Source organism: Orcinus orca, chromosome 9 (assembly GCF_937001465.1).
Source record: "Orcinus orca chromosome 9, mOrcOrc1.1, whole genome shotgun sequence".
Taxonomy (NCBI): Eukaryota; Metazoa; Chordata; class Mammalia; order Artiodactyla; family Delphinidae; genus Orcinus; species Orcinus orca.
This window is the reverse complement of record NC_064567.1, coordinates 15,371,061-15,396,820: the sequence shown is the minus strand read 5'-3', so window position 1 is coordinate 15,396,820 and position 25,760 is coordinate 15,371,061. Positions and strand designations below refer to the sequence as shown.

Genomic DNA, 25,760 nt, shown 5'->3' with positions numbered 1-25,760 from the left:
AAAGTGCTGTGAGGACTGATTTCGGGGATACAAGTAAATTTTAATGAGTAGACAAACTCACAGATAAGCTCTCTGTAAAACATGAGGACCAACTGTACAACTAAAATATTGCACAAAAATTTCCTGAAAATTGGAGAACTGCTCAGAATTAAGGCATGCTGAGATTCTTAGGTTGCTCAGGGGGAGAGTAAACATACCGATTAATTTTAAATGTTTAAGTTAAATGTTCATGAAAAGAATAAAAACATTATGTTTCAAAAGAATAAAAAGTGTGTTTTAGTTCAGTCATAACCACAAGATGTCATTTTATACCCGTCAGAGTAGCAAAAATTAAAATCAGATCACATCAAGCATTGGTGAGAGTATTGGCAAACAGGAACATATATATTGCTGGTGGAAGTGTAAATTGACACAACCATTTTGATAAAGTTTGTCAATACCTAAGAAGGCTTATGATACGTATTTTGAAATGCGGTACCCAGAACAGAATGGACTATTCCACACACGAATCAATTAACTCAGGGCAGAGTGTACTCTTGCTTCCTATGACTTGGGGCAGATTCTCACTTTGCACTCACTTCACGACAGTCACACTCCAAAGTGTCAACAGAAACTTTTAGATATATTGCCAAGCCAGAGCTTCCTCAATCTATGATTGGAAAGGCAAGGTTTTAGACCTAAAAATAGGCATTCCATCACACCAAGTGGTCTGCCTCTATCTGCTACCACCTACTTCATCCTCTTAATTTTGCCTCCACGGCTCCTGTGATCAGGTATCCAAGAAAGGCAAAGGGAGCAAAACTTACGTGTGTGAAATGCCATGCGGTCCTGATGGGAGGTCTCCTCTTTGCCATGTCATCCTCTCCCACTTTTCACCCAGGACATGAAAGTGGGACTTCTAATATATTTTTAATCCCAGATTAGAGATTGTTTTAAAATTTGGGTCCAAAGTTCTGGCTCTTGTTAACAACACCTACCCTTTCAGACATGCAGAGCAACGTGACCTTGGTTCGTGCAAAAGCTCAGGCACCTCTAGAGCAATGAAAACAGCATCAGAGACCACTGCAGGCTTGGCAATGTCAGAGGGGGATGGAGTTTGGGCAGAGAAGAGAAAAACTCACTCACGGCCAGTCCTTGGTGCCAGCCTTTACAACATCAGTTAGGCAATGGTGGGTGAGAGCAAGTGCTGAATCATCTGGAAGATTCTTGGAGGTTCTTTGATGGAGATAATCCAAATAGAACATAGCTTAAGCCACCAGAGACAGAAGAAAACAGAGGGGAGGCATGGGACGAAAACAGGAGGATGACATAAACCACATACTGAATGATTAGACTCTCCCCGGTGCCGTTCCCCACCATGATCCCAGAATACCTGTACAGTCACATTCCCCTGTCAGGACATAGAAATATTTTCCTCTTAAGAAACTTGAATGGTCCCAGGTATTCAAATACTACCCTTTGGGAACCCTAACAAGAAAACACTAACTTATCATCCTATCTCCGTAAAGAGAGAGAATTCAGTCAGTTTTTTTAATTGAAGTACAGTTGACTTAAAATAGTCAGGTGTTGTTCAGGTGTACAACATAGTGATTTGATATTTTTATAGATTATACTCCATATAAAGTTATTATAAAATATTTGCTATACTCTATGTGCTATACATGAATGCTCTTTTTTTTTGAGAATTTAAAACATTTTTATTGGGACCCTCAGAAAGATATAACTTTTAAGTTGTGACCCAGAACAACGCTTACATACACACAAACAGAACTGAAATTAATGTTACATGAAACAGTGTTAATCTCTACTAAATGCATTCTGATATTTTCTATTTTATTCAGTGAAATTCCATTCTATCCCATTCCATCCCAACCTCATTCTATTCCATTCTATTGTTTCTCTTTGGAAATTGTTAGTTAAAAATACATGAAATTGATTTCCCAGCCCTTTGGCCCTCAGTTTGAAGAACACTAGGTTAAACAAAAATGAACATTCGCTTACCCTGACTCTCAGATTTATAACTAATCATTATACATCGTCAATGTTGTTTTATGCATGAGAATGGACAATAGCCATTCAGATCTTTGAGGAAGGCTGGTAATATGAAAGAGAGGCCACATGGGGACAGAAATGTGTGTGTGTGTGTGATGGTGGTAAAATTCTTATATACCATGAAAAGAACTAACAGTAAGAGTCTAAAATTTATACATAAAATATTAGAACATAAACACATTATTTACAAATATAGAAATAAATGCAAGAAGAAATTTAATTTGGTTACTTCCAAGAAGTAGGACTGGTGGATGGAAAAGATATAGAAAAATGGACTGCTACTTTTCAATAAAAGCTTTTTAGTACTCTAATTTTTTTAGCTATGGACAATATCACTGACAATATCATTGAATTCTGAATATTACATATTTCAAAATTTAGTTGTATTGCAGGAAAATTTTGTCGTGGGTTTCGATAGCACGATTTCCACCTCTCTCTTTTCCCTGTTACACCATACATGCAGACCCTGACTCTCATTGACCTTTTCTAAAGCACCCCTCCTGGTTCAACCTATATCCCCTGTCAAGCACTGCCCCTGGGGTAGGATTGCATGGAATTATGTATGCAATATTGCACATACTATTTCAACTGTATTTTCTTTTCTGCATTCATTTACAATTTAAACTATCTCAAACCAGGATAAAAAGTTGTATCATCCGTTGAAAGCATTTAAATGATAATGAAGCCAAGAAAGAAAATATTGGGGGGATTAGAGGCGCCTTTTCCATCCTGGTGGTCTCTAAATATGTAGGCGATTATAAATTTACATTTCTTCTTTGGGGGGAAGTTGTTTTCTTTGAACCAGCCCAAGCACATGGACCCATCAGGAAACTCAACTTGCCATCTGTCTTGCAGTAATATTGGGGAGGACATTAGTTACGAACACGCTGGCAGCCCCGATTCCCAAATGCTTTTCACTTAAGGAACGATAAACATTTTGAAACAGACTTCTTGGAGAACAGCACAGCAGCCTCTCCAGCAGCTTTCATGGTACCCCTCAATGGTTATTTTTGCTCCTCCATCGAAAAATGACAGCATAGAGGGAGGAGGGGGAACACATGGGCTCCTCCTGGGGCGAGAACTCTCCTTTAACATGGCCAGAAGATCTAGCAACAGCCGTGCCCATTGGAAGACAACATCAACTTGTGCGACCTGCCCAGGCTCATCAAATGATGAAGGGAGGGATCAAGTTGTAAGCAGCCTCGCAAATGGTGGCTTGGATTATTTTGCAGGAAAGAACTGAAATGAGCCATCTGCCTTCTTTTCCCCTCCCTGTAGAGACAGGAGCCTTTGGGAATGTCCCAAATCCTGGGCTAAAAATCAATCCTGAGAATTCCAGGCAAAAGAATGTGGCAGTGCCACTTTGCCAAGTGATTCCATTAGAGAGGTGATGGATAGCTAGAGTGTCACCTGCCCCAGATCAGGCATGGTTGAAGGAACTAGTACTAGGCTGGAAATCAGGACAGCTGGTTTGTGATTCTCCTCTGCACTCATCCACTCTGTAACCTAACGTGGAGCCATTCGCGTCTCTAACTGCCTCCACTTCCTCAGCTGAGCGACAGGGACAATAGCAATTGCTCCACCTTCCTCGTGGACGATCAGCAAGTTACATTAGAAGGCATGAGGAAGCACTTCGTGGAAAGCACAGGGTCTTACGCAAGGGGGATCATTAAAAAGATTTTTAATATAAAATTTGAGATGAATGAAGATTTATCTCTGGGACTAAGGAGAACAGAGCCCGGATTGCAAATTGTTTTTTCCTGTAGTGCCTATAAAGGCAATCACTGGGTAGACTCCTCCCCCACTCACAGCCCAACTGCCTCCCTACTCAGGCCTCTCACTTCCTGTCCCTCAGGGTGAAACTAACCACCTTCCTCACCTCCTAGTCCCACCATCAATACAGTATCTTTTCCTTTATTCCCTCTCTCATGAATCCCAGAAAGTCAGCCACCATCTAGTCCAGAGGCTGTCAATTCAGACGACAGAAGGACCAGGTAAGTGACATAAATGAGTGAACCAGCCTGGGCGTGGGAAATGTGGCCAGGCAGAGATGACCTACACCATCTAAGGGCCACCATTATTCAGCTCCTGAAACTGCCACGTCTTCAAGTCTTTCAAGAGAATATGGAAATCTGGAGTTGTGTGAGAAATCTTTGAAGGTTGAAAGTTAACCAGCAATATTTAAATGTTTGAATCATCATAAGGCCAAACCAGAAGCATTTGTGCATGAGCTGAAGGTCTGCAACCTTTGATCTAGGCTAACTCCTGTATTTTTACAAGTACAAATTCTCAAGCCCTAAAAAACAGCATAGTGTAGTTCAAAGACTATGTCCTTGGAGTCAGCAAAGACCAGGGCTTAAATCTCTCATCAGCACCTAATTTGCCATATGGTAATTTGAGTAAGAGTTTTAATTTTCTGAACCCCAATTACCTCAACTGTGAAAGGGGATAATTATATATCCTCCATAAATGTTCTAGAGGAAATAAACAAGATCACAGATAATACATGAAAATCACATAATAGGCACCCAGTAAGTGTCTCCTTTTTCCTCAAGGTCAACAAGTTAATGGTATTACGAGGCAAGAACCCATAACCTTTATCTCCTGAATCCAACCTGCTTTTCCCCCCCGCACTGTATCCCATGGTTCCCTTGCCTGGAAAGCTCTCCTTTTCAGAGACATGAGGTATGACTCACCCTGGAAACTGTGCACAAGATTAGCACTCTAGACACCTGCGTTCTGATTTACTTTTTTTCCCGTGAACATGCCCCATCAACCTGTGTAGGTCTCGTTTATTTTCTCTGGAACAAAAGTGACAATCACTGTAAACTGAGGCAATAAATCTGTGTTACGTTGCTCTAAATCGTCGTAGGCCCATCCGTGAAACCCAAATGCCTGTGAGCCTGGGATCAGACTCTGATTTGACGTTCTGATGCCTAAGGAATGTGTTTTAAAAGGTACGTTTTATTATTATTTAGATGTGGTGAGGCCAACAGATCAGGAGACAATTGCCATTGAAAAGACAGTTTGTAAAGAAATAAAATAAAAGCTTAAAAAATGTCCACCTTTATCCAAAAAGTGATCTATAAGAAGATTTCGACTACATATTAATTAGCAGAGAGGTGAATCAAGTTGAAAGAATATGGAACATTATCAACATATTTACTAATAAACATTGAGTATTTTTTAAGTTAATGTCTTATAATTTCCTAGCTTCTCCAAAGTAGACAAGCTTTATCATATTGCTGCAATTTGTCCTATATCAGTTAACAGATTTCAATACACAGTGGGTACTTACTAAATATGTGATAATGATTATTACTTTTAATTAAAGCTGTTGAATATTTTTTAAAAAAGAAAATGTAGATTGTTACTCACAGTCCCCAAGGTGAGGGAGCTTGCCACACCATGCAGGGCCACGCAGGGAAGCACCAGGGTTGGTTGGGAGGCAGAGGGAGTGAGAAAAATTAGGCAAGAGGCTTTACTGTAGTTTCTGCAGAAAGGAACAAGCAAGGCAATGAAAGCGGGTTTAAGGGTGGCTAGTGTGAAAAATTTCAGTGGGCTCTGAGGTATAGCAATTGTTTCTAGTTGTCTGGTACCTCGCCATGGTGATTAGGCGATTAGGTTGGGGGGGATAGTGAGGTCCTGAGAGCCCATAAAGGAAGTGGTTGGGGAACGGGCTGTGGATTGGTTGGCTTGCATATGAAAGTTGTGCTTATAGACAAGTCCTTTACTTTGTCTAGTGATGGGCTACCCCTGTGAGGAGCAGTCTCTCCCAAGTCAGCAAGGTCCCAGATGTCAAAGCATTGGAAACACGGAAAATCCAAAGGCACGATTAATACAGAGTATTTTCAAACCGGTGGGTATTTGGCCCCTCCACACACCCCTGGAAAGACATCAGAATGTCAAGGAGGAGGTTTCCGTTATAGGCTCACAGAATAAGAAAGAGGGAGGGTGTATGACTAAAATCCTCCACTGGGAAAGGACCCTTGCATAGGAACAGAAGAAGAGAAGGTCAAGGTGCTCAGAGAAGAAAGGCAGCAGGAGATTAAAGCACCCATGAGCTCAAGGAAGGGTTTGGCATTCTGCTGAGATTAAAAAAAGTGGGCAAGGGGGGTGGAGGTCCAGGTAAACACGGTCCATGTCCTTAGTCTCTAACATCTTGGATACTCTTTCTAAGGCTAAACGAAGCCCCACTCTCTCTGAGTAGAGAAAATTAAATTTGAATACAGAGATTGCAATGGAATAAAGATGATTCTGCTCGAGTGCGTTGACCTTTATCTACCATTTCATCAGAATTTCTGGAGCGTGAATATGTGTTAGGTGTCCTCTGCAACTGTTCACATGAGGAAGGATCCTTCTCTTCTGCATCAGGTCCAAGGAGTCCTCAAGCATCCCGAGGTGGGGAAAGCAAAATCAAATCCATGGAGTTCTGAAATCTAGTTAGAGAACAGTTGTAGGAGACAACGAAAATAGCAGTCAAGCAGCATAAATCTCCGGAGAATACTGTCTTTCCTCCTGTGACTGACTGAAAAAACAATTACATTTCTCAATATTCCTCCAGCTGAGACTTGGATTCAGTGCTAGATAACATATAAATTGCTGGTTTGAGGCTTTTCTTTCAGGTGGACTAGATAGTCAGGAAAGAATGGTTAGGCGCACATAGGCAGATCCATGCTTATATGAAAAGCTTTTAAAAACAGAGTATCAGGATTTTCAACTTTCACTATTTAAGAAAAAATATTTTATTTGCAAGAAATAGAAATACAAAAGCATAACAATTTCCATTCATTTTTTTCCAAACTAAATACAAGTATCCTACAAAGCATTTACTTTTTTTGGTATTTACTTAGCTATGATAAAGAATAAAAAGCCATAAAAAACAGCATGATATGACAGATAATAGACTCACAATGTATTCAGACTTAAACACTGCTGGTCTGTATAACGTGTAACCAAAGACAGCAAAGCCCAGCCTGTCAGCAGAGACATTAAAGCTCATGGTTTCTTATAGTCTGGAGTCTGCTCAGCATTGTTTAAAAAGGGTGGCTCACAATTTGTCAAAGAGAGCTGGTGTTTTTCATAGACTCAGACAGTGTTTCATCTGAAAGGGAGATTTGCTGAACAGCATAGGCCATGGGTCCACGGTGCCAAAAGTTCATTGTTCTCAGCCAGCTAGTGCGTAAGGAAGAGGAACAGAGAAACAGCTAAAACCGCTCGTGGTGCTTTTCCAGGATGCAAAGGCTGCTAGCTGGAGCTCACAGACGACTGCATGAACCGGACAGGAGATGAACATCTCCAGCGTGAGGCAAAAACCTGAACTTTACACAGCAGGGCCAGCCTAGGGAGTAGGCACTGCATTCCCTGCCCAGAGGACCTTAGAAGTTTACAGCGTGTTCGTGCAGAAAGAGATCTGCTCAACCTGACCCACAAATTGCTGCACTTTCCATATCGCTTAGCTGTTTATCCATCTCATAGTAATTCGTTGCCCTTGTTTTCTCTTTCTATAAAATTAACTTATTTAGCACAGCACCCAGCTTCTAGTAGGTGCTTGAGAATTATTATTTCCCTTCCTTCTAGAAACTAAGACAAAATAAAGCATTCCCAGATTTTATGTTGCCCAAAAGGACAAAACGAAACAATACCTAGTCTTGTCCTGTGGTAGGTGCTGACCCTTTGTCCACGGAGACATGGAGCCTTAATCCTCAAATGCGTCAGGTTCCTCTGAGCTGAGAAAATGTTCTGCTCTGAGGATTTATAATACCTTTAATCCCGGCTGGCCATTTTTTGATGTGATTGCACCTCTGCAAGATGGGATTTTCCTAATGGACATAACTCTTCCTTTGCTCCTGATGTGCAAATCTGATCATGGCTCACTTTTAGGAAACCATTTTTGAGCCTTTGGAAAAAGTTCCTTTTCCCATGTCCACCTCAGTCTAGTACCACAAAGCTGTATATAAAATCTCCCAGCCCCTAGGTAGTTCTCAGTCATCCTGGATTCAAATATAAGGCACATGTAAGACACAAACGAGTGTCCAAGATGAGGGAGGAACGTGTGTGCGAGTGTGCGAGTGTGCATGTGTGCGTGTGCCTGCGCAAGAGGGAGAGGGAGAGGGAGAGGGAGGGAGAGAGAGAGAGAGAGAGAGAGAGAGAGCTGGCACATGGGTCTTTTGAAGAGCTATTGATTAATGAAGCTTCCTCAGTCCCCTTATTCCCCAATATTCACTAGGGCCTTCGGCAACACTCTTCCTTGGGAGTGAATGACTGACTCAATGAATGAATGAAAAATCTGAACTCTGTCTCTGGCTGCTTCACAGCCCCCTACTCTCTCCTGTAGCTGCCCTCCCAGAGGGGTTTATGCGATCACATCTCCTAATGGTCTCAGCTGAAAAGCATTCAAAGAAAATGACTCCGACCAGGGCACTACCCGCTACTGGTCTGTCTCACAGGTCCTGCCTGCACTGCAAGCAGGAGAGCTGGTGTCTGTAATAAAGGTTCCTCAAAGACTGGGTTCAACAGAACCGAGCTAGTGACAAGAGCTCTTGGCAGAGAAGGGGGAGACCAGTGCCTTCTCCTCCGTCTCCCATCTCCCCACGTTAGCAAGGCCGGCACGGACGCTCTGTCTCCTCGACAGGGAGAGGGAGGTCTCTGAGTGTGCAACGTGCTCACGTGACACATGTGTCCGGAGGAGCTGCCCCTGAAGGGCCTCTGATCCTTGTCTTTTGCTTGGTGTGAGGACAGAGGAGGAAGAAGGCACAAAGTGCTAAAAAAATTTTAATAAAACACCTCTGTCAAAAATTCTGGACAGTGACTCACTGCCAGAACAAAGGTGACCCAATGCAAGAGCCCTGCTCCAAGGGCACACGAGAGTCACAGCCCTCTCTCGGCATTCAGGCTAAACCGAGAGATTTAGGAAGAAAAACAACATGGTACTCACAGTTGGTTTGTAAATAAGTTGAGCTAAAAGCTGCTTTCACAATCTACAAATTAGGTCTTTAAATCAAAATCATTTATATTCATAAAAAGGTTATCTAATTCTGCCTGTACTGGTGTCAAACCTCATCCCCACCCCCTGTCCAAAAGGAGCAACCTAGTTCAGCTGTCAGATTCTTATATAACACTCCCTTTATGTGAGCTAGGCTCCAGAGTCCTAACACTTCACAGAAATTCTTTCTTAAACCTGGTACTGAGGCCTTTCATTTACAGTATCCATTTCTAAGTGCAAAGTCAAGAGCTGTAAATAGAACCTCACTGGGGGGTCTGGGTTACTCAGGTCTCACCCAGTAAAAAAGTACGTGTTCTCTGAACTTTTGCAAGACATCTCCTCCACTAAGCTAATAATCAAAGAAAGGAAAGAGGAAAAGCTGTTGACATAATGAAAAATATATGAATATGTTTATCATTAACATTGATTCTTTATGATTGATGGTTGTGCTAACAGTCTCTTATTTTCCAAAACTGAGGTTCAGAAACCAAAAGGCTGCCACTGTTTGACACCTTCAGGGCTAACCAGGTATTACTGACTCATCTATGGGATGGCTCTGGGGAGGGAAACAAATCCACTGACATTGTGGGCTTAACCCTGGAACAGAAAAGGTGCACACACCCATTAACTATTTGGAACCAATCTGGTATTATCCAATTCTTCTGCATCCTCTTGACTCCATTACGTCCTCCTAAAGGGATAACTGTTTAGTTCCCCTTACTCACCCAAGCAAGGAGTAGAGGGCAGAGGTCTTTCTCATAATAGCAGCAATTGGTCCTTGGATCCCCTTACGATGGCCATTTGAGCTCTCACGCTGATGTCCCTGGTCTCTAGACACAGATTCAGTTGTGGGAAGAACGGTTTCCCAGAGATCAAGCCCTGCTGTATGGAGGGCTGGAGACAGTGACGTCAAGCAAGGGTAGGTCAGGGAGGAAATAAAATCCTCAAGGCACTAAAGACAGGCGCTCGGAGTTTGCGGCCCTTTTCCTTCTCCCTCCTTATTCAGAAGAGCTGGTTTTCTACTCAGCCTAATCCAGGAGACTTAAAAACCCGATCTGGTTCCAGTGCGTCAGGTGGGTAAGCTGACCCACTCCCACTGACATACAAAAGCTTGCCTTTCTTACCGTCCAAATACGACTTGAGTTAATTCTATATTCTTACCTTCTTAGCCGCCCTCTCCCTCCCCATGCACACAGGCTGCCTGTGTCTGATAATTACATGACATTTTAAAGAGAGGGATGGTTCAGTAGTGGCCCATGGTTAGCAGACACCAGCCAGGCCCAAGAGGGTCTAGAGCAGAAGAGAAGGAGAGGAGAAGGTAGAGAGAAACAGAAGCAGGGCGCATGCTAGCAACCTTCCTCCTGCACAGCCCAGCCGGTCTCAGCCCTCCCCGGCCAATGGAAGGGACAGTGAGAGGCGTGCAGAGGACCGAGAGGGCTGCCAGGACCACTGCAATCCTGATCCAGCTTTACATCAGTGCTAAGAAGATGAATTTGGCTGTCTCCCAGCCAGAACTCTCTCCATCACAGTAGGGAGAGAGGAATCACTGACGGTGAGCCCCAAAGGTACCAGATCTGCTTATGAGGTCTGACGGCAAATGCTAATGACACCAAATCCTGTGTCTGCTATGGAACAGAAGGCCCAGGTATAGCATAATCTCTCCTAAGTACAGGTTCCAATGACAATGTAGATGAGAGACAGAAACGGAGACAGAGTGAGAGTTAAAGCCAAGGGTGCTTCAGCTGCTACTAAAAATAAAATACAAAACGTGAGCAAATTTCTTACACGAAATCTTTTACAAGCTAGGGAAAAACACTTAAGGGGAGTCTTCTACATTATACAGTAAAAAGTCAATTTCCATTTCTTATTTGTATGAAAGAGGAAAGTTTTTTTTAAAACTACAAAAGTTACTTTTAATCATTAAAAAAAATAAGAGCAGGTTGGGGGATTAGGTCGTGTCTCTTTGGGTGAGCTGCAAAGTAGCCAAACCTGACTATAAAAGGTAAGACTGTGGATACACAAATGTCACCTACTCTGACCCCAGGAACAGGCCTCAGGCTCACCTCCTGTGTTGAGGCAGAAGAGGAGGGGGAAAGCAGAAGTGTCAGGGGAGGTGGAGAAAGACAAGCTAGCAGGGTTGTCTGAAACGCCTGCTGTCAGGGACAGGGCTTCCCTTCCCTGTTATGGGTATGGGACAGAAAAAGCATCTATCCACAGAGCCCCAGACCTGAGCGAGGCACTGCTCCATCTTTCCCTGTGAGTTCATTCTACAGGAGGACACATGCTTAGGGAGATTTCCCAACTATAATTATAGGGCTCCAGCAAAAAAGAAGAAAAGAAAGCAAAACATGGCCTGGAAGGATTGGGGATCCCAGAGCCTAGGGTACCCTCCTCGCTCCAAAGGCCAACAGAAGACTTTGCTAGCTTGGAGGGAGGCGTCCGGGTGTCTTCAGTGTGGTTGCCCAGGGAAGCCTCAGCGAGCTAATAAATACTATTTACAAATGGGGAGGAGAAGCCAAGGAGGCAGAACTAGGGGCGTGTGGGGACACAGATTGTGGAGAAATCCTACAAGCAACATGATGGGGCAGGTTTGCCTGGAGTAGAAAAGCCTGATTCCTTCAGGCATTGCACTTGCGGCCTGAGAGTACGAAGGGGACGCCTCGCTCCAGCTCCAGGGCCGGAGGACAAGTCAGCGGGGGCTCAGCGCAGAGCGGCAGGAGAGACCCAGGCTGAGCAAAGGCAGGACGTCAGTCGGTGCTTTGCCAGATTCCAACAGGCATCCTGGTATTTTTGTGGCTCGAATTGAACGAACAAGCGTCAGCTCTTCTTCAAAGAGGCGGTCACACCCACCCCGGTGAGAAGCAGGCAGTATCTTTTTGGCACTGTCGGTAGAAACAAGCCTGCTCGCCCCACCCCTGACCCTAAGATAATTTCCTATGGCAGTAAGCAACAGGGAGGGAGAGAAGCGGGCTCCCTTCTGCAGGGAGGGACGTGGGACCGGGGGGAGGCGCTCTCTCACCGTGGGTGGAAATCCCAGGCTGTCCTCGTATCCAAAGCCATGACTGCACATCCAGGTCTTCGGTCAAGATCAGGTGGCAAAAAGGAAAAGCTTATGACAAAGGCGGTTTGGAGACATAAAGGCAGAGTGAGGAGATAGAGGGAGGTGGCGACGGTCTCTTTAAAAGGTGGCGTTCACTCTTCTGTCGAGTTCTACAACTTTTAGTGTTTCATTCCCCTCCAGTTTGGTGCTGACCCTGCGAAGGCATCAGAAGGAAAAAGAGGTCTTACTACCAATTACCTCATGCTCGGTAGGATGACACAATCATTCCATGACTGCGACTCTGCAGGCTGGCCCAAGCATGCTTCTCGTCCTCTCCCCTGTTCCCGAAGTCTCCCGCTACCAGCCTATCCGTCATCCGCATTCCTGCCTCTAGCCTCATGCCAAAGGAGACATTCCAGCCCAGAGGATAAACATGGCAGTTTGATACTGATTTGTTGTACATTGCTTTAAATGATTGTATTTCTTGAGGATGGTTAGTCACCCCTATGCTAAACTCTGGGAGGGAGAAAATAAAAGGATAAAGACTGATCCTTGGTCTAGAATAAATTTTTTTTAAAAAATCTAGATAAAGATGAAATCTTTATAGAGATTAAAAGATTCTAGATAAAGACTAAAAAAAAAAAACACCCAAACTAACTTGAAATAACAGTAAATATATAACAGAAAATAAATACATTATTAAATTATGTAACAGCCTAGAAAGACTCTAGGCATTCAGAGGAGGGCTATGAGGGCTCTGGTATCAGGAAGACATCCCAGAACAAGAGGGATTTCAATGGGGCCTTGAATAGCTGAGACAAGAGGAGAAAAGATTTGTGTCATGAGTCAAGTAGTCGAGCAGCTGATTCTTCTCTACTCCTAGTGGCAGCTCTACAATTTGCTGAAATAGGAATAATAATAATAATAATGTCTAACCTCTTCAAGTATTTCAAAGGATTTACTGTATATGTCATATTTACATAGTGCTTGAAATAGTAAGTGCTATAAATAATAATAATAAATAATAAAGCACTATATGCATGTATAATATAATGTAAACATATAATAGTATATATAATTACAAACTTTCCCCTGCAACATTAGGGGAAGAAAACTGAAGAATCTGAAACAAAGTCTTTCCCACTTGCATTGGAATAGCATCATTTCTGGGAGGCACAGAGGCAGAGTTCAGCTAGACCACGAACCACACCATGTATAACCAGGATTGGACGCAGACGCTCCTTCCCGTGCCATTTGGTGTACCCAGGTATCTCCCCAGCGTGACAACAAGCCCAGCAGTTGTACAAGCCTTTGTGTTTGCACAAGGACTGTTCCTCATAACTATCTAAAGGAAACACCTCATGGAGAATTGGAGACAAATGTATGTTATTTTCAATATGGAAACACATACAGGCATAGTGCCTCTCGAAGTGTCCTTCAATATTAACATGTAATTATAACTATAATTAAGGTATGTTTATTTACATAAATCATAAACTACATACTGACATATAGCATGACATATATGTATCTCTAGTTGGAAGGAAGCTGGGGAAAGCCTTGAGGCTGCATTTGCATAGCGAGTACGCTGCTGTTACTGGACTGTATGTTTACTTGTGAGGCTTTGAGGGAGGAAGGGAGTCAAGCCCTTTCCCCCGACTCTTGGAGCCACCACTGCCAGCTCCCCAGTGGCGCAGCAGCCACGGGGCCAGCTCACACCAGGTCTCTTCCCCAATCTCTGCTAGGGGCAGCTGTTCACAAGCAATAGTCTCTCCAGAGTCCGGGTGCTGGAAATAGGTCTTGAAAAAGCCGAAGGTACGACTAGGCCAGTGGGAAAGTCTACACCCCACACTGCACGTTGCTGATGCATAACCCATCGTCGGTGCCTTAGAGGAGGTGAATCTGTATCTATTTGACTCACAAGTGCTGCTGCAGCTCCAACAGCACTGATTTCTCCAGGCTGGTCTCATTTGATATAATGAAACGGGGAAGATCCACGTCAGGCCTGGACTCCAGCCCTGATGCCCTGAGCAGGGAGGAACCTCTGTCCCAGCGCCCAAGCTCCCCAGCCGAGGCCGAACTGGATGGCTCCTCCAGGGGAGAATGTTCCTCATAGATCAGCAGGTTCCTGGATCTCACTGAGAACAAAGCAAAGTAACAGGTGTTACGAGAGACCACAGGGGTACATCACATCCCCTCACTCGATGCCCAGGGCTGGGAGCAGATGACAACTCATGGGTTCTTGTTGCCCAGGACACAGGGTGCCAACTGGAGTTGGCTTCCTATAAAGGCTTCAGGATTTCAGAGTTTTGTGCGTTGAAAAATGATACCAATTATAAAAAGTCTGGAAGAACAATAGAAAAGCAAATAAACAGGAAGCATACTGCCACCCCACTGCTTTGAAAACAAAACTCCCCTCCATGCCCCACCCCCAACCATCTGGGGGAAACAATTTGTGGACAATAGGAGTCAAATACTTGGCGATGTCCAGACGCAGCTAAAATAAGCATTCCCAGTGAGTAGGTTTTGCACAGGGAGAAGGTAAAAGGGCAGAAAACTGTGTTTTCATTTAAAACTGGAGAGAAGACACACAGCCAAAGTCATAAATCAAACAACAGAAACATTCTCTTTTGTTTTATAGGATAGTTGCATAGCTAGGTGGCTCGTAGCAATTTTCTACAACAGAGAAACTATGCTCCCATTGGCTTCCAATCAAATTTAGAGATACATTCCCTTAGGGAAAAAAGAATTTCCCGGGAGACCACTGAAATTATTTGGTTGAAATCCTAGCCTTTCTGTCATATACCTGGCAGGGATACACCTACCTCACAAAGACCACAGATCTTTCAGAACCACAAAATTATGCCTACCCCCCAAATCCAGTACCCCCTAATTCCACCCTTGTTCTTACTAGTGTATCTATTTTATGATCCCTACATATCACCTCTTTATTTCCTACATACTTAAAAGAGATCATTGATCTGGGTGAGAATATCACTTCTGACACCTGATTCTCCAAATTTTCTAAATCTTAGGCATAATATTTTGTAAGACAGGCTGATTCTTTAATTTCATTTTACAGATGCTTACTATGGTCGCATACAATTCCACTGAGTTGAATTCCTTGAAAATGTCATGGAAAACTTAACGTTCTCCCCACTCCTTCCCCCCAAATGCGCATCCCTCCCCCTTATCAGAACTCAAAAAGAAGACATCAGAATTTGCCAGGGAACACAGTCTAGAGTAGTAGTTTGCAAACTGTGCTCTGCTGAGCTCTAGAGAATTCCAAGGGGTGTCTCAGCCCAGTGGGTGAGTGCCACAAGGGGAGACCCAGCAGCCTGGGCGCCAGACACCCCCATGGCTCTCTTCCTCCCTTCAGTGGAGAAGCTACACTTTTACCAGTTCTTAAAAATTAGACTTTCATATGGAAACAGAAGCCAAGAACACTTCCTGCAATGTCTTGGCGGTCACAGCGATGACAGTTAACTGCAGAGTAACTAATTCGGGGGCAGATGCTTGTGTGGGCCTATTCAATGAATGTTTTTTATGGGGGAGAGGGAACAGTGATATTGAATTGCCTTCTCCCAAGGAACGGATATATATGCATTTTTATGGATAAATGATTTTGAGACCACTGCTCTGTACCCAGGGACGTTTATCATATAGCTATTCTAAACCAAGTGGTTTAGCAAAGTCCTCCCATCTAAAAAAAAAAACATCAGACTCTCAGATAAGACTTCTTTCAGTAACTTAAGCTTTGAGAAGTGAAAGAGAAAAGAAACAAGCCACCTCGCAAGTTGCTGAGTGCTGTCTTACCAATGGAGGCTGTGTAGGGCTCCTGCATGGAATGCTGGCTGGGCAGGGCCATCTTGGTGGCAGAAGGATAGGGCCCATAGCCCTGAAAGAAGGTGCCGAATGCAACGGCAAAGCATAACACAACAACCTGCAGGACGAGGAGAGAAAGTGGAGAGCCGTCAATTCCGAGATCCACAGAGCAAACCTTTACACCTGCAACACCTGGGAGGTCCAGAAAGACAACTCCCCCCCATCAGGCCAGCAGATCGTACGCAGTCCATCACCGTCACATCATAGTGGAGAGACAGCCTCGGAGTGAGCTGTGTGGTCCCTCGAACACCCCAGCACTTGGACGTGGCAAGCTGGGGAGAGACTGGAGATTGGGGAGTGGGCCTGGGCAGTAATGGTGTTGTCCCTTCAGGAAACTCACCATGAGGCAGGTGCCAGTCTGTGTGCCAGCCAGCTTGCAGGTGCGAGAAACCTTGCCCATCACCAAAGTCTGAAGCTTCTGCAGCTGCTGCAGGAGAGTTCTGCAAACACAACAAATCAAAGCCAAGAAGGGCGTCTGAGAGACAAAAGAATGCTTGTGGGTGATCTCTGCCCCAGGCTCCAGGGAAGTGTCTATGGCTTTGTGTCTGAATTTGAACACAGTACCGAGAAAAAGGTTCCTCTGGTGAAGACACATACGCCACTGTCTTCCAGCACCAGAGTCATAGAGCTTACGGGGCTCAGGATCCGCCCACGTGAGCAGCTTGTCCATTCTGTGCTGTTCTGAGTAACAGTCATCTCTATGCCCCAAATCATCCCTGATAATCCCGGGATTTGTTTGTCAGCCACTGAGAAAAAAAATAAGTAAAAATTGGCTGGTAATGGTGAACCAAGGAGAATTTGTTCAACCAAGAGAAGAGAAACATTGAAGAAGATACAAGAAAGGAGAAAAGCATGAAGAAGAAGATGCTGGGCAGAGAACACGTGGAGGGGTGGCCAGAGGAGATGGCTGTGACAGGAGGTGGTAGCAACATCTCTGAGCAGCCGATGCTCAGATGGCAGATCTGAAGAGAGGGAGAGAGACGGAGAGGAAGACAAGAATGGCGGGGAGGCAAACAGCCATGAGCACCTCAAGCCTGTGGCACTTGAAGGCTCACAGCACCTCCATAGGCAGAAATGAAGCCCAAATATGAATCAGGAGCAAAGAAGCCTGCTCAGCTGGACACACCTTCAGAGCCAGGATCTCGGAAGCCGTCCTCTGATGCAGACTCTGATGTTTCTCCAGGAAAATACACAGAACAGGAGCAAAAGAGAGTTGTTCTATCCCTAAAAGTGGACAGCTGTGCACACCCGTGCAAGGGAAGGGTTTGAGGATGAGAATAGTATGTTCTGCTCTGTGTGACATCAGGTCACAGGAGGAGCAGATGGTGAATTTCTTTGCAAATTCTGAACAGTGCAGCCATAGAAAAGGATCTCACAGCACACACGCCTGAATTAGAGCCTCGGGGATGAATTCTGCGTGAGCAGCAAAAAGAGCAGAGACTGCCCCTCGCCCCCATCCCTCCTCTCCAAGCCCAATGCGCTCGGCAAGGTGGAGAGGTTTTACAAGCAGATGCTTTTTTCTTGGGTCTCAAAGATTTTCAGAAAATTCATGCTGTGATGGAACATTAGAAAGTCAGACAAGTTCACTGAAAAACACTGAAAAGCAAATCACTCATTTGCAGAAGAATTCTGGGCTTTGGCAGATAACTTGCCTCCACCACAGCCCATCTCCTGAACAGCTTCCCAGTGCTGAAAGGACATGCAGGTTTTCCCAAGTTTGCAGCTTCCCCTGTGACCAGTACCAGTGAAACAAGTTCTCTCAGGTTTAAGCCAACTAAGGACAGGTTGGCAGTAAGACTATTGCTTTTAGCAGTTCAATGGATAAGAGCAGAGGCAGAATTGGAGCCCACAGCACGTACAGCGAAGGCTCTCTGAACTCAGTGACCCCATGTGGTCCCATCTACACCGTATTTTTACCTTGTACAGTGGTTTTAATTTAAGCAAAACAAAATCATTCATCCCATTATTTCAAATCGTTAAATTCTATTAATATGGAGGTCTTTTTAGTACTTAGCTGTATGTTTTCTTGCTTTATGGTTATCTAGAAGCATAATCACAAGTAGTATAGACTGGTTTATGTTTCTGTACATTCAAGCAACACGTTCTTTAAAAGAGTTTTGTGAGTTACTCAAGGCTGAGAAATACTGATAGCATGATTACTATAAATTCTACTTTAGGAAATTGTGTCGTTTGTGACAACATGGATCAACCTGGAGGGCATCATGCGAAGTGAAATAAGCCAGACAAAGACAGACAAATACCACGTGGTATCACTGACACATGGAATCTTTAAAAAAAAAGTTGAACTCCTAGAAACAGTAGACAAGCGGTTGCTAGGAGCTGGGGGTGGGGAAATAGGGAGAGGTTGGTAAAAGGGTGCAAACTTTCAGCTACAAGATGAATCAGGTCTGAGGATCTAGTGTAACATATGGTGACTCTAGGTGATAAAACTGTACCATATAATTGAAATTTGCTAAGAGCATAGAACTTAAATGTGTTTACCAAAAAATAAAAATAAGGTAAATAGGTCATTAACTTGATGTGAAGAATCCTTTCACAACGTATACATGTATCAAATCATCGCGTTGCACACTTTAAATATCTCACAATTTTACTTGTTGATTACACCTCAGTAAAGATGGAAAAAAATTAGAAGTTTGCAGTTAAATGATCGTATGATGCAGCAAGTGTTTTTCCCCATCACACTTTCTTCTCCCGGGACCTCCCTAGAGCACCCCATTCTTACTGGCTTGCATGGCTGCCTTTTCAAAGCTAAGAGCTGAGTGACAGACCCACTTCCTGGGTGAGCGTTCCTTCTGGCAGAGCTGAGATCTAGCGGGCAGTGGCACACATTTTATTGACAACATCCTGTAATGCCAGCCCCAAAGCCCTCTTTGGGTTCTCCCTGCTGTATTTCTGGAACTCGTGGGGAAGATACACAGGCGAGCCATAGATAAGACCTATGCTTGACCGTGTGGCACAAACCTTTTCTCTCATATTTTGGCCTCCTCCTGTAGGGTCTTTGTTACCAGCTAAACTACAGAAAGGGGCCTCACTCTTTCCTTGGTGGCCTGCTGAAGAGCCACGTCTGTAATGCTGGCTGCCACTTCTGATGGGCACCTCAACTCCCATGGGGCACCCTGCTGCCTGCGCTGGCAGCTCCAAGGTGTTGAAGCTCAGCTGTGCTCTGTGCATGGAAGAGTTGGTGGAGGACATTCCTCTAACCAGGCTTCCATTAGACAGCAGATTTCCAGATGTTACCACAGCCATTTACTTTTGCTCCAAACTCTTAAGGTGTTTTTAAAGCAAAATCGCCATTTCCACTTTTACCAACAGTCCCCATTTACCCACAACCTTCCTGCACCTCCTCCCTGCCCAATCCCTGCCCTTTGTCCAGTCTTCAGAGCATGAACCACTGAGAAAACCAATTCCACACAATACTCGGAATCACTCCTCCCTTCCAATTTCTGATTGTGGTCACGAGGCCTGGGACCCCTTTCCTAGGATGCACAGTCTCCCAGGAGGCTCCACAGTCTGTTCTGAAGACAGACCTCTGACAGGCCAGACACACCTAAACCCCAATGGTATAATGCCTTAGGCTCAAGTTGGGAACCCCAGCTATAGGTGTAAAGTGCTATCAGTTTGGAAGAAGGACCATCTAAGTCTGGCTGGGCGAGCAGTAAGGGCTGTATCTTTACTAGTGGTGTGGCGCTTTACTTGGCATTCATCAGCACATCCTTTCCAAACTCAAAGACAATTATATTCTGAATCCACTGCAAATGAAAATGTTTGTTTAATGGCCCCTGATTTCTAACAGTTTATAATCCAACTCTTTAAGATGAGCAAACATGTAGTTCAAAATAGATTTTTCAGTTTGAAATTCTGGTGGAAAGCAACAGTGATTTATAATGCGCTGTTTGCTGCTGCTTCTCCTACTCGGATTAGCAAAGGTGAACTCATGGGAATGATGACACTCTGAAGGCCCCATCCATCAGCAACAGAGAGATTTCACCCAAGGAAAGCAGGTTAACTCATCCATTCCCCAAAATCTAAATAGATTTCCATGATGTGATAAAGTTTGGGAAATTCATAGACATTCATAAAACAGAAACATTCTTTTCTTCTTTCTTTTTTTTTTTTTTTTTGCGGTACACGGGCCTCTCACTGTTGTGGCCTCTCCCGTTGCGGAGCACAGGCTTGGGACGCGCAGGCTCAGCGGCCATGGCTCATGGGCCCGGCCACTCCGAGGCATGTGAGATCTTCCCGGACCGGGGCACGAACCCGTGTCCCCTGCATCGGCAGGCGGACTCTCAACCATTGCGCCACCAGGGAAGTTCTGAAACACTCATTTTTGTCATAAGGAAAGAAAATTATTAGTGATTGAGGGTCCACTGGCTGAGTTCTAGAACTTCATATACTGAGATACTATGTAAAGGTTTCAAAGACATGTAACCAGTAACTAGAAGACCTAAGATGTAAACCCAAACCTATCTGACTCCATAGCTCACGTACTTTCCAATTCAGCACACCATGGTACCCAAACCTATAACCTAATAAAATTAATGATCAAAAGATTTCTTAGTTAAGTAGATTTTTCTTAAATCCAGTGACATTAACATCTTATTGAGGGAATTCCCTGGTGGTCCAGTGGTTAGGACTCGGTGCTTTCACTGCCGAGGCCCGGGTTTGATCCCTGCTCGGGGAACTAAGATCCTGCAAGCCGTGCAGTGCGGCCAAAAAAAAAAAAAAAAGCATCACATTGACAACAGCACAACCAAGAGATGTGTCCACCATTAAATAAGAAAAGATTACAGTGACCAAACTGCAACAGAAGGGCCACAGTGAATCTGATGGCAGTGAGATATATACTAACAAAGTTTCAGTGATCTGATACAAATAAAAGCAATAGGGTAAAATAAACATTTCCTGGCAGATCTCTGGATATACCAAAATAAAATGCAAATGATGGATAAAGGAATAAGAGGTATTCCTTAGCCCACGTTAAGTGTCAGGAAGTCAAACCTGAGCTTTGTTTAGGAAACTGGAAGCTATAAGACCTGTCCCTCCACTGGACACCAACAGAGCTGATGAGATGGCTTTAGGATTACTAAGTCAGTAATATTCGCCAGAACACGGCGATAAGCTCCCAGGAAGAGAAACCTGAATTTAGATCTCAGTACCATGGTTTTTAATCACTTTCCTTAAGTCCTGAGTTCAGGCACTTAGTCAAAGTTAGTTCTCTTGACCTCACCAGCTAACAGAATAATGAGAGAATCCCCTTCTGGGGTACTCTGGGTTTGCTGAAACAAATACACCTTTGCAGAGTGCTTGCTATTTCTTTCCACTGATGACAGATGAGTCTCTTTACAGGAAAGCCTGGAATCTCACAACTGATATGTTGGTCTGAGATGATGTGGTACCTTCCCTGATGCCATTGGGATAGATGCCACGGCATGAAGCATTGGGAGCTTGGATGACAGCTGTTACCCTGTTTGCATAAAGGGCCGGCTGGAGAAAAGGCAGCCAACAGATGAAATGGAAGAATTATTTTAAAACTAAAGCTATAAAAAGTCAATCATAGGACAGACTCTCTTTCCAACAGTACGTTCAGAACTCAGTTTAAACTTCTCCTTTATTACTGTATGTTAAATCATCAGTGATCATGGCTAATTATGGCTTAATGAATTCTTGGGCTTCCGGGAGCAAGGTCTTAATTTAGAGAGACGTTTATCTGGGCCAAGACATTTTTCACAATTTGTTAAATTGGAAGGTCCAACACTTGATTGAAAATGTGGATTTTGTCCTGTGGTGAGATGTAAAAATAAACCTTATGGCTGTCCTCACACAGCTCCTAGTAAAAGAGCAGTTAGAGGCAGCTGCCAGCCTTGCCCAAAATAAAGCATCACCCTGTATCTTGGGAGGCATATCAAAGGAAATTGGGCAAAACATTCAAGTAGCCGACAGTGTGAGACACAATCTTATAAAAACTGGGAAATGCATCAACAGCCTCGTGTGTTTTCTTGTATTTGGTTTAATTTTGTTTTCTTATGTTTCTGTTATTTAAGGGAAACAGCAGGGGTTGGTGTGGGGAGGGAGCGAGAGAGAACAAGCTAGTGATACAGTTACTGCATCTTATACTTTGAACATTCTAGTACCTAATTTCCCACTGGAGTCAGAAACTAGGACCCAGGAAAAATAATGAACTGGTGGTTCCCAATTACTTGCTGTGCCAGGAGCTTCAACCAGGTCCTCTCTATAAACACAATTGCCACCAAATACTGTAACACACCTTACTCAGAAATGGAACTAGCTGGGCTATAAGGCATGTGTGCACATTTGTGTGCGTAAGTACATCACCCTCTGGGTGACTCAGCCTCCCACAGGAATGAAGCAACTTTTTTTTACTTATGGAACTACTTAAAGCAGTAAGTTCTAAATTCCAAATCGTGAACCATTCGTGGGCTGTGAAAACAGCTGGGGTGTGACTGGTGTATTTAATTAAACAGAATCAAATAGAACACACAATATCTGAGGGCATCACACATAGTAAATAAGTATTCATTGGTGAAACATTCATATTAGTTATGAATGTGATGTATGTGTACGTGTGGTGTGTCTGGGTCACTACACAACATGTAAAACAATATGATCAAAAAAGTCTAAGTGCTACTTATCTAGTGCACACATGCAAAAAACTTATATGAGTGAACATTAGGTGGCTTCATGATGGAAGAGGCAGACATCCATGTCCTTTCGAACCAAAACCCCACCTGAATCCCTCCCCACCCACCCCAGTCTTCTAGAATTAGTGTACAAGATCGGAGGGTTAGGAGAGAGGTGTCAAAAAGCAAAAACAGGGACTTTCCTGGTGGTGCAGTGGTTAAGAGTCCACCTGCCAATGCAGGGGACACGGGTTTGAGCCCTGGTCCGGGAAGATGCCACATGCCCGGAGCAACTAAGCCCATGCGCCACAACTACTGAGCCTGCGCTCTAGAGCCCGTGAGCCACAACTACTGAAGCCCACATGCCTAGAGCCCGTGCTCCGCAACAAGAGAAGCCACCGCAATGAGAAACCCGTGCACCGCAACGAAGAGTAGCCCCCGCTCACCGCAACTAGAGAAAGGCCGCGCGCAGCAACAAAGACCCAACGCAGCCAAATAAACAAATAAATAAATAAAATTTAAAAAAAAAAAAGCTAAAACACCTATCTCAAAATCCTCAGGCAGAGGGTGGAGAGGTGGTAGGATATAATGTTAATAATAATTAACATTGCATAACAATATTTAAGGAGACTCTTGAACTACCTCAAAGACTTTTAAATACTAAAGTGCAAACTCTTATACAAAAGATAATTACATTCTGCTAAAATCCTAAACTTTGAATAAATACTCATTTATTTATGACCTTTCACTTAAGATTTGAAACTTGTTCATGGGTCTCTGGCCTAAATTTTTAAAAATACAAATTATCTCCATTCTTTTACTGTGTAATTGCCACATTATAAGGAGGTTTGTTTTTCAGGGACCAGAGGGCACTTCTGAAATATTCTATCACCTACTCACCCAGGAACACAAGAGAGAGAGAGTTCTAGAATGTTTTCTGGGGCTGAGGAATGTCTAACTTTACCATGGAATCCTACTAAAATGCCTTTGTAAACTCTCTGGGAAACTTAGTCTAGTATCCAACAATCCTTTGAAGTTTGTAACATTTTCAACTGAAAAGAAAGCTTATACTCTTCACACAACTAGAAGTTAGAGATAATGGAGAAATGAAAAGTGAGTTAAACCAAGACAAAGGTCTACAGAGGGTCATTCCTGGACGTGGGTCATCCTGAGCACTCTAACACCCTCTCTGTGCACAGCAGGAAAGAGGGACCAGCTGATTACAGTCAGTCGAAGAGAAGACTTCACATGTGGAAGACACAACAGTGAGGAGGAAGCCGACAGACAAAACTGGTGCAAATGGACGCAGCTGTGCGTCTAAACAAACAAATGAGGAGAGCATAGTCAGAGCCCAGTGGGCTTGGCTGGAAAGACCTCCATCAGGAATCATATGTAGATTTTTTTTTTTTTTTTTTTTTTTTTTTGCGGTACGTGGGCCTCTCACTGTTGTGGCCTCTCCCCTTGCGGAGCACAGGCTCCAGACGTGCAGGCTCAGCGGCCATGGCTCACGGGCCCAGCCGCTCTGCGGCATGTGGGATCTTCCCGGACCGGGGCACGAACCCACGTTCCCTGCATCGGCAGGTGGACTCCCAACCACTGCGCCACCAGGGAAGCCCCATATGTAGATTTTAAAGAACAAGAAAAGTAGAGACAGAGAGGAGGACTATAGCTAAGAGGAAGGTCAAAGAGGAAAACTAATGAATTCTTGTTTCTGATAACACAGACAGGACAAGCACATCCCTCACCTTCTGTGAGGTTCGGAGAAAGAATACCAACGAGGCCCACATCCCATACATGTCACACATCCTAAGGTTTCTCCTCACCCCACCTACCCCAAGCCAGGCAAACACTGCCCACGGGCACCTCCGACACCTGCTATGTCGAGCTCCCTCCAAGGCCAGGTTAGAGCTCCAGTCAGATATATCACCTTGTTCCTGCTGACTTCTCATCCCATGGGGAGGGGCGTGGCTAGGGGAAAGCTAGAGCAGGGCCCCCTAAAACACAGATCCCAAGCTGGGCCCTCTTGTTTGGAGCTACGGTTGACCCCGTGCTGGGAAAGGCAGCGGTCCTTGGAGAGAGAGCACAACAGCGGCAAAAGAGACCGAGGTCAGGTCCAGTTGAGAAAGTAAGTGGCTGAATTCTAGTCCCTGTCCTACCTCTAAATGGATGATCTTAACCTCATCAGCCCTCAGTTTCCGCTTCTGTAAAAGGAAGTGATTAACAGTTAAATGAGATGTCTAAAGTCCATTTCAAGTCTAAGCTCCTTTAAGTCTACAAATCAGGGCTGAGGAGAGGCATAGTGGCTCACGGCCTTATAGCCAACAGCACGAGGGCAAAATTAAAAATGAACGGAGCAAACTGGGCCACAAACACCTAAAATGGATGGGCTGGGCAGTAGATGTGCATCACTTGTGCAGAAGAAAAGGCTAGAAAGTGGGGGAAAGACAGGGTCTCTCAAGAATGAGACATGCAGCTCGGAGAGGCGAATGATAAGCAAGGAAGGCCAGGAAGACCCTCCGGTGCCACACACGGCCTCGCCCGGACTTTGCAAGTGCAAATGTATATCCTGATTGAGCACAGGAAGCAGGGCCTCCTGGGAGACCACTTGCTCTCCGCTCACACATTTCCTGGTGGCATGCGATTCACGGATCGCCTTAGCAAGGAAGTGTGAAGGTGCCTTCCCACTGCTTCGGCTGCTCTTAGGCTCCTGGGGTGAGGCTGCAGAAGTCTCCTCTCCTGTCTCCATCCTCTTCCAGCTTCCGGAGCTCAGATAAAAGGGGCTTTTTTGCCTAGAAGCCAAGAGCTAATTGGCTGCTGCTGAGGCGAGTACTAACCGAAGAGTTGGGATTGATTTGGAATCTGAGGGCTCGTTCTCATCTGGAGAGATGGAAAGTCCCTCGTGGGGGGAGCACAGAAGCGGTAAAATGTAAAGAGGTATAATTTGTCTTTATTTTGGTCCACGTACCCACTCGCCTTTCCCGCCACATCGTGCCAAATGAAACAACGGCACACAAGGTCTCCCACCCCACTTCTGGTGACCCAGGGTCCTGTCCACTTCTCACAGCCATTTCTACCTCTGCCCAGCTACCTCCAAAGGACGCTAATACAAGAAGCACGAACGGGACACAAACACAGG

At 44.4% G+C, this 25,760-nt stretch overlaps 1 protein-coding gene and 1 long non-coding RNA gene across 3 annotated transcripts in view; one reads left to right on the top strand and one right to left on the bottom strand.

Annotated features, from left to right (window-relative positions):
• Positions 1-4,996: 4,996 nt before the first annotated feature.
• Positions 4,997-25,760, bottom strand: part of CREB3L2 (cAMP responsive element binding protein 3 like 2) — a 120,316-nt gene continuing 99,552 nt past the window's right edge. The window contains exons 9-13 of one of the 2 annotated variants that reach the window (XR_007479360.1): positions 16,303-16,402; positions 15,894-16,020; positions 13,999-14,215; positions 12,057-12,291; positions 4,997-6,491 (exon numbers count right to left, since the gene is read on the bottom strand). Coding sequence is in view for 1 of the 2 variants with exons in the window: in XM_004272161.3 (XP_004272209.1) it covers positions 12,216-12,291; positions 13,999-14,215; positions 15,894-16,020; positions 16,303-16,402 (520 nt within the window). In the remaining variant the exon portion in view is untranslated. Of the gene's footprint in view, positions 6,492-6,773; positions 12,292-13,998; positions 14,216-15,893; positions 16,021-16,302; positions 16,403-25,760 lie in introns of those variants that run through there. The other variant, XM_004272161.3, reaches the window with a different exon arrangement.
• Positions 11,751-12,626, top strand: LOC117202301 (uncharacterized). Its single transcript, XR_004484537.2, has 2 exons — positions 11,751-11,891; positions 12,279-12,626. It is a non-coding gene; the product is annotated as an uncharacterized LOC117202301 (long non-coding RNA).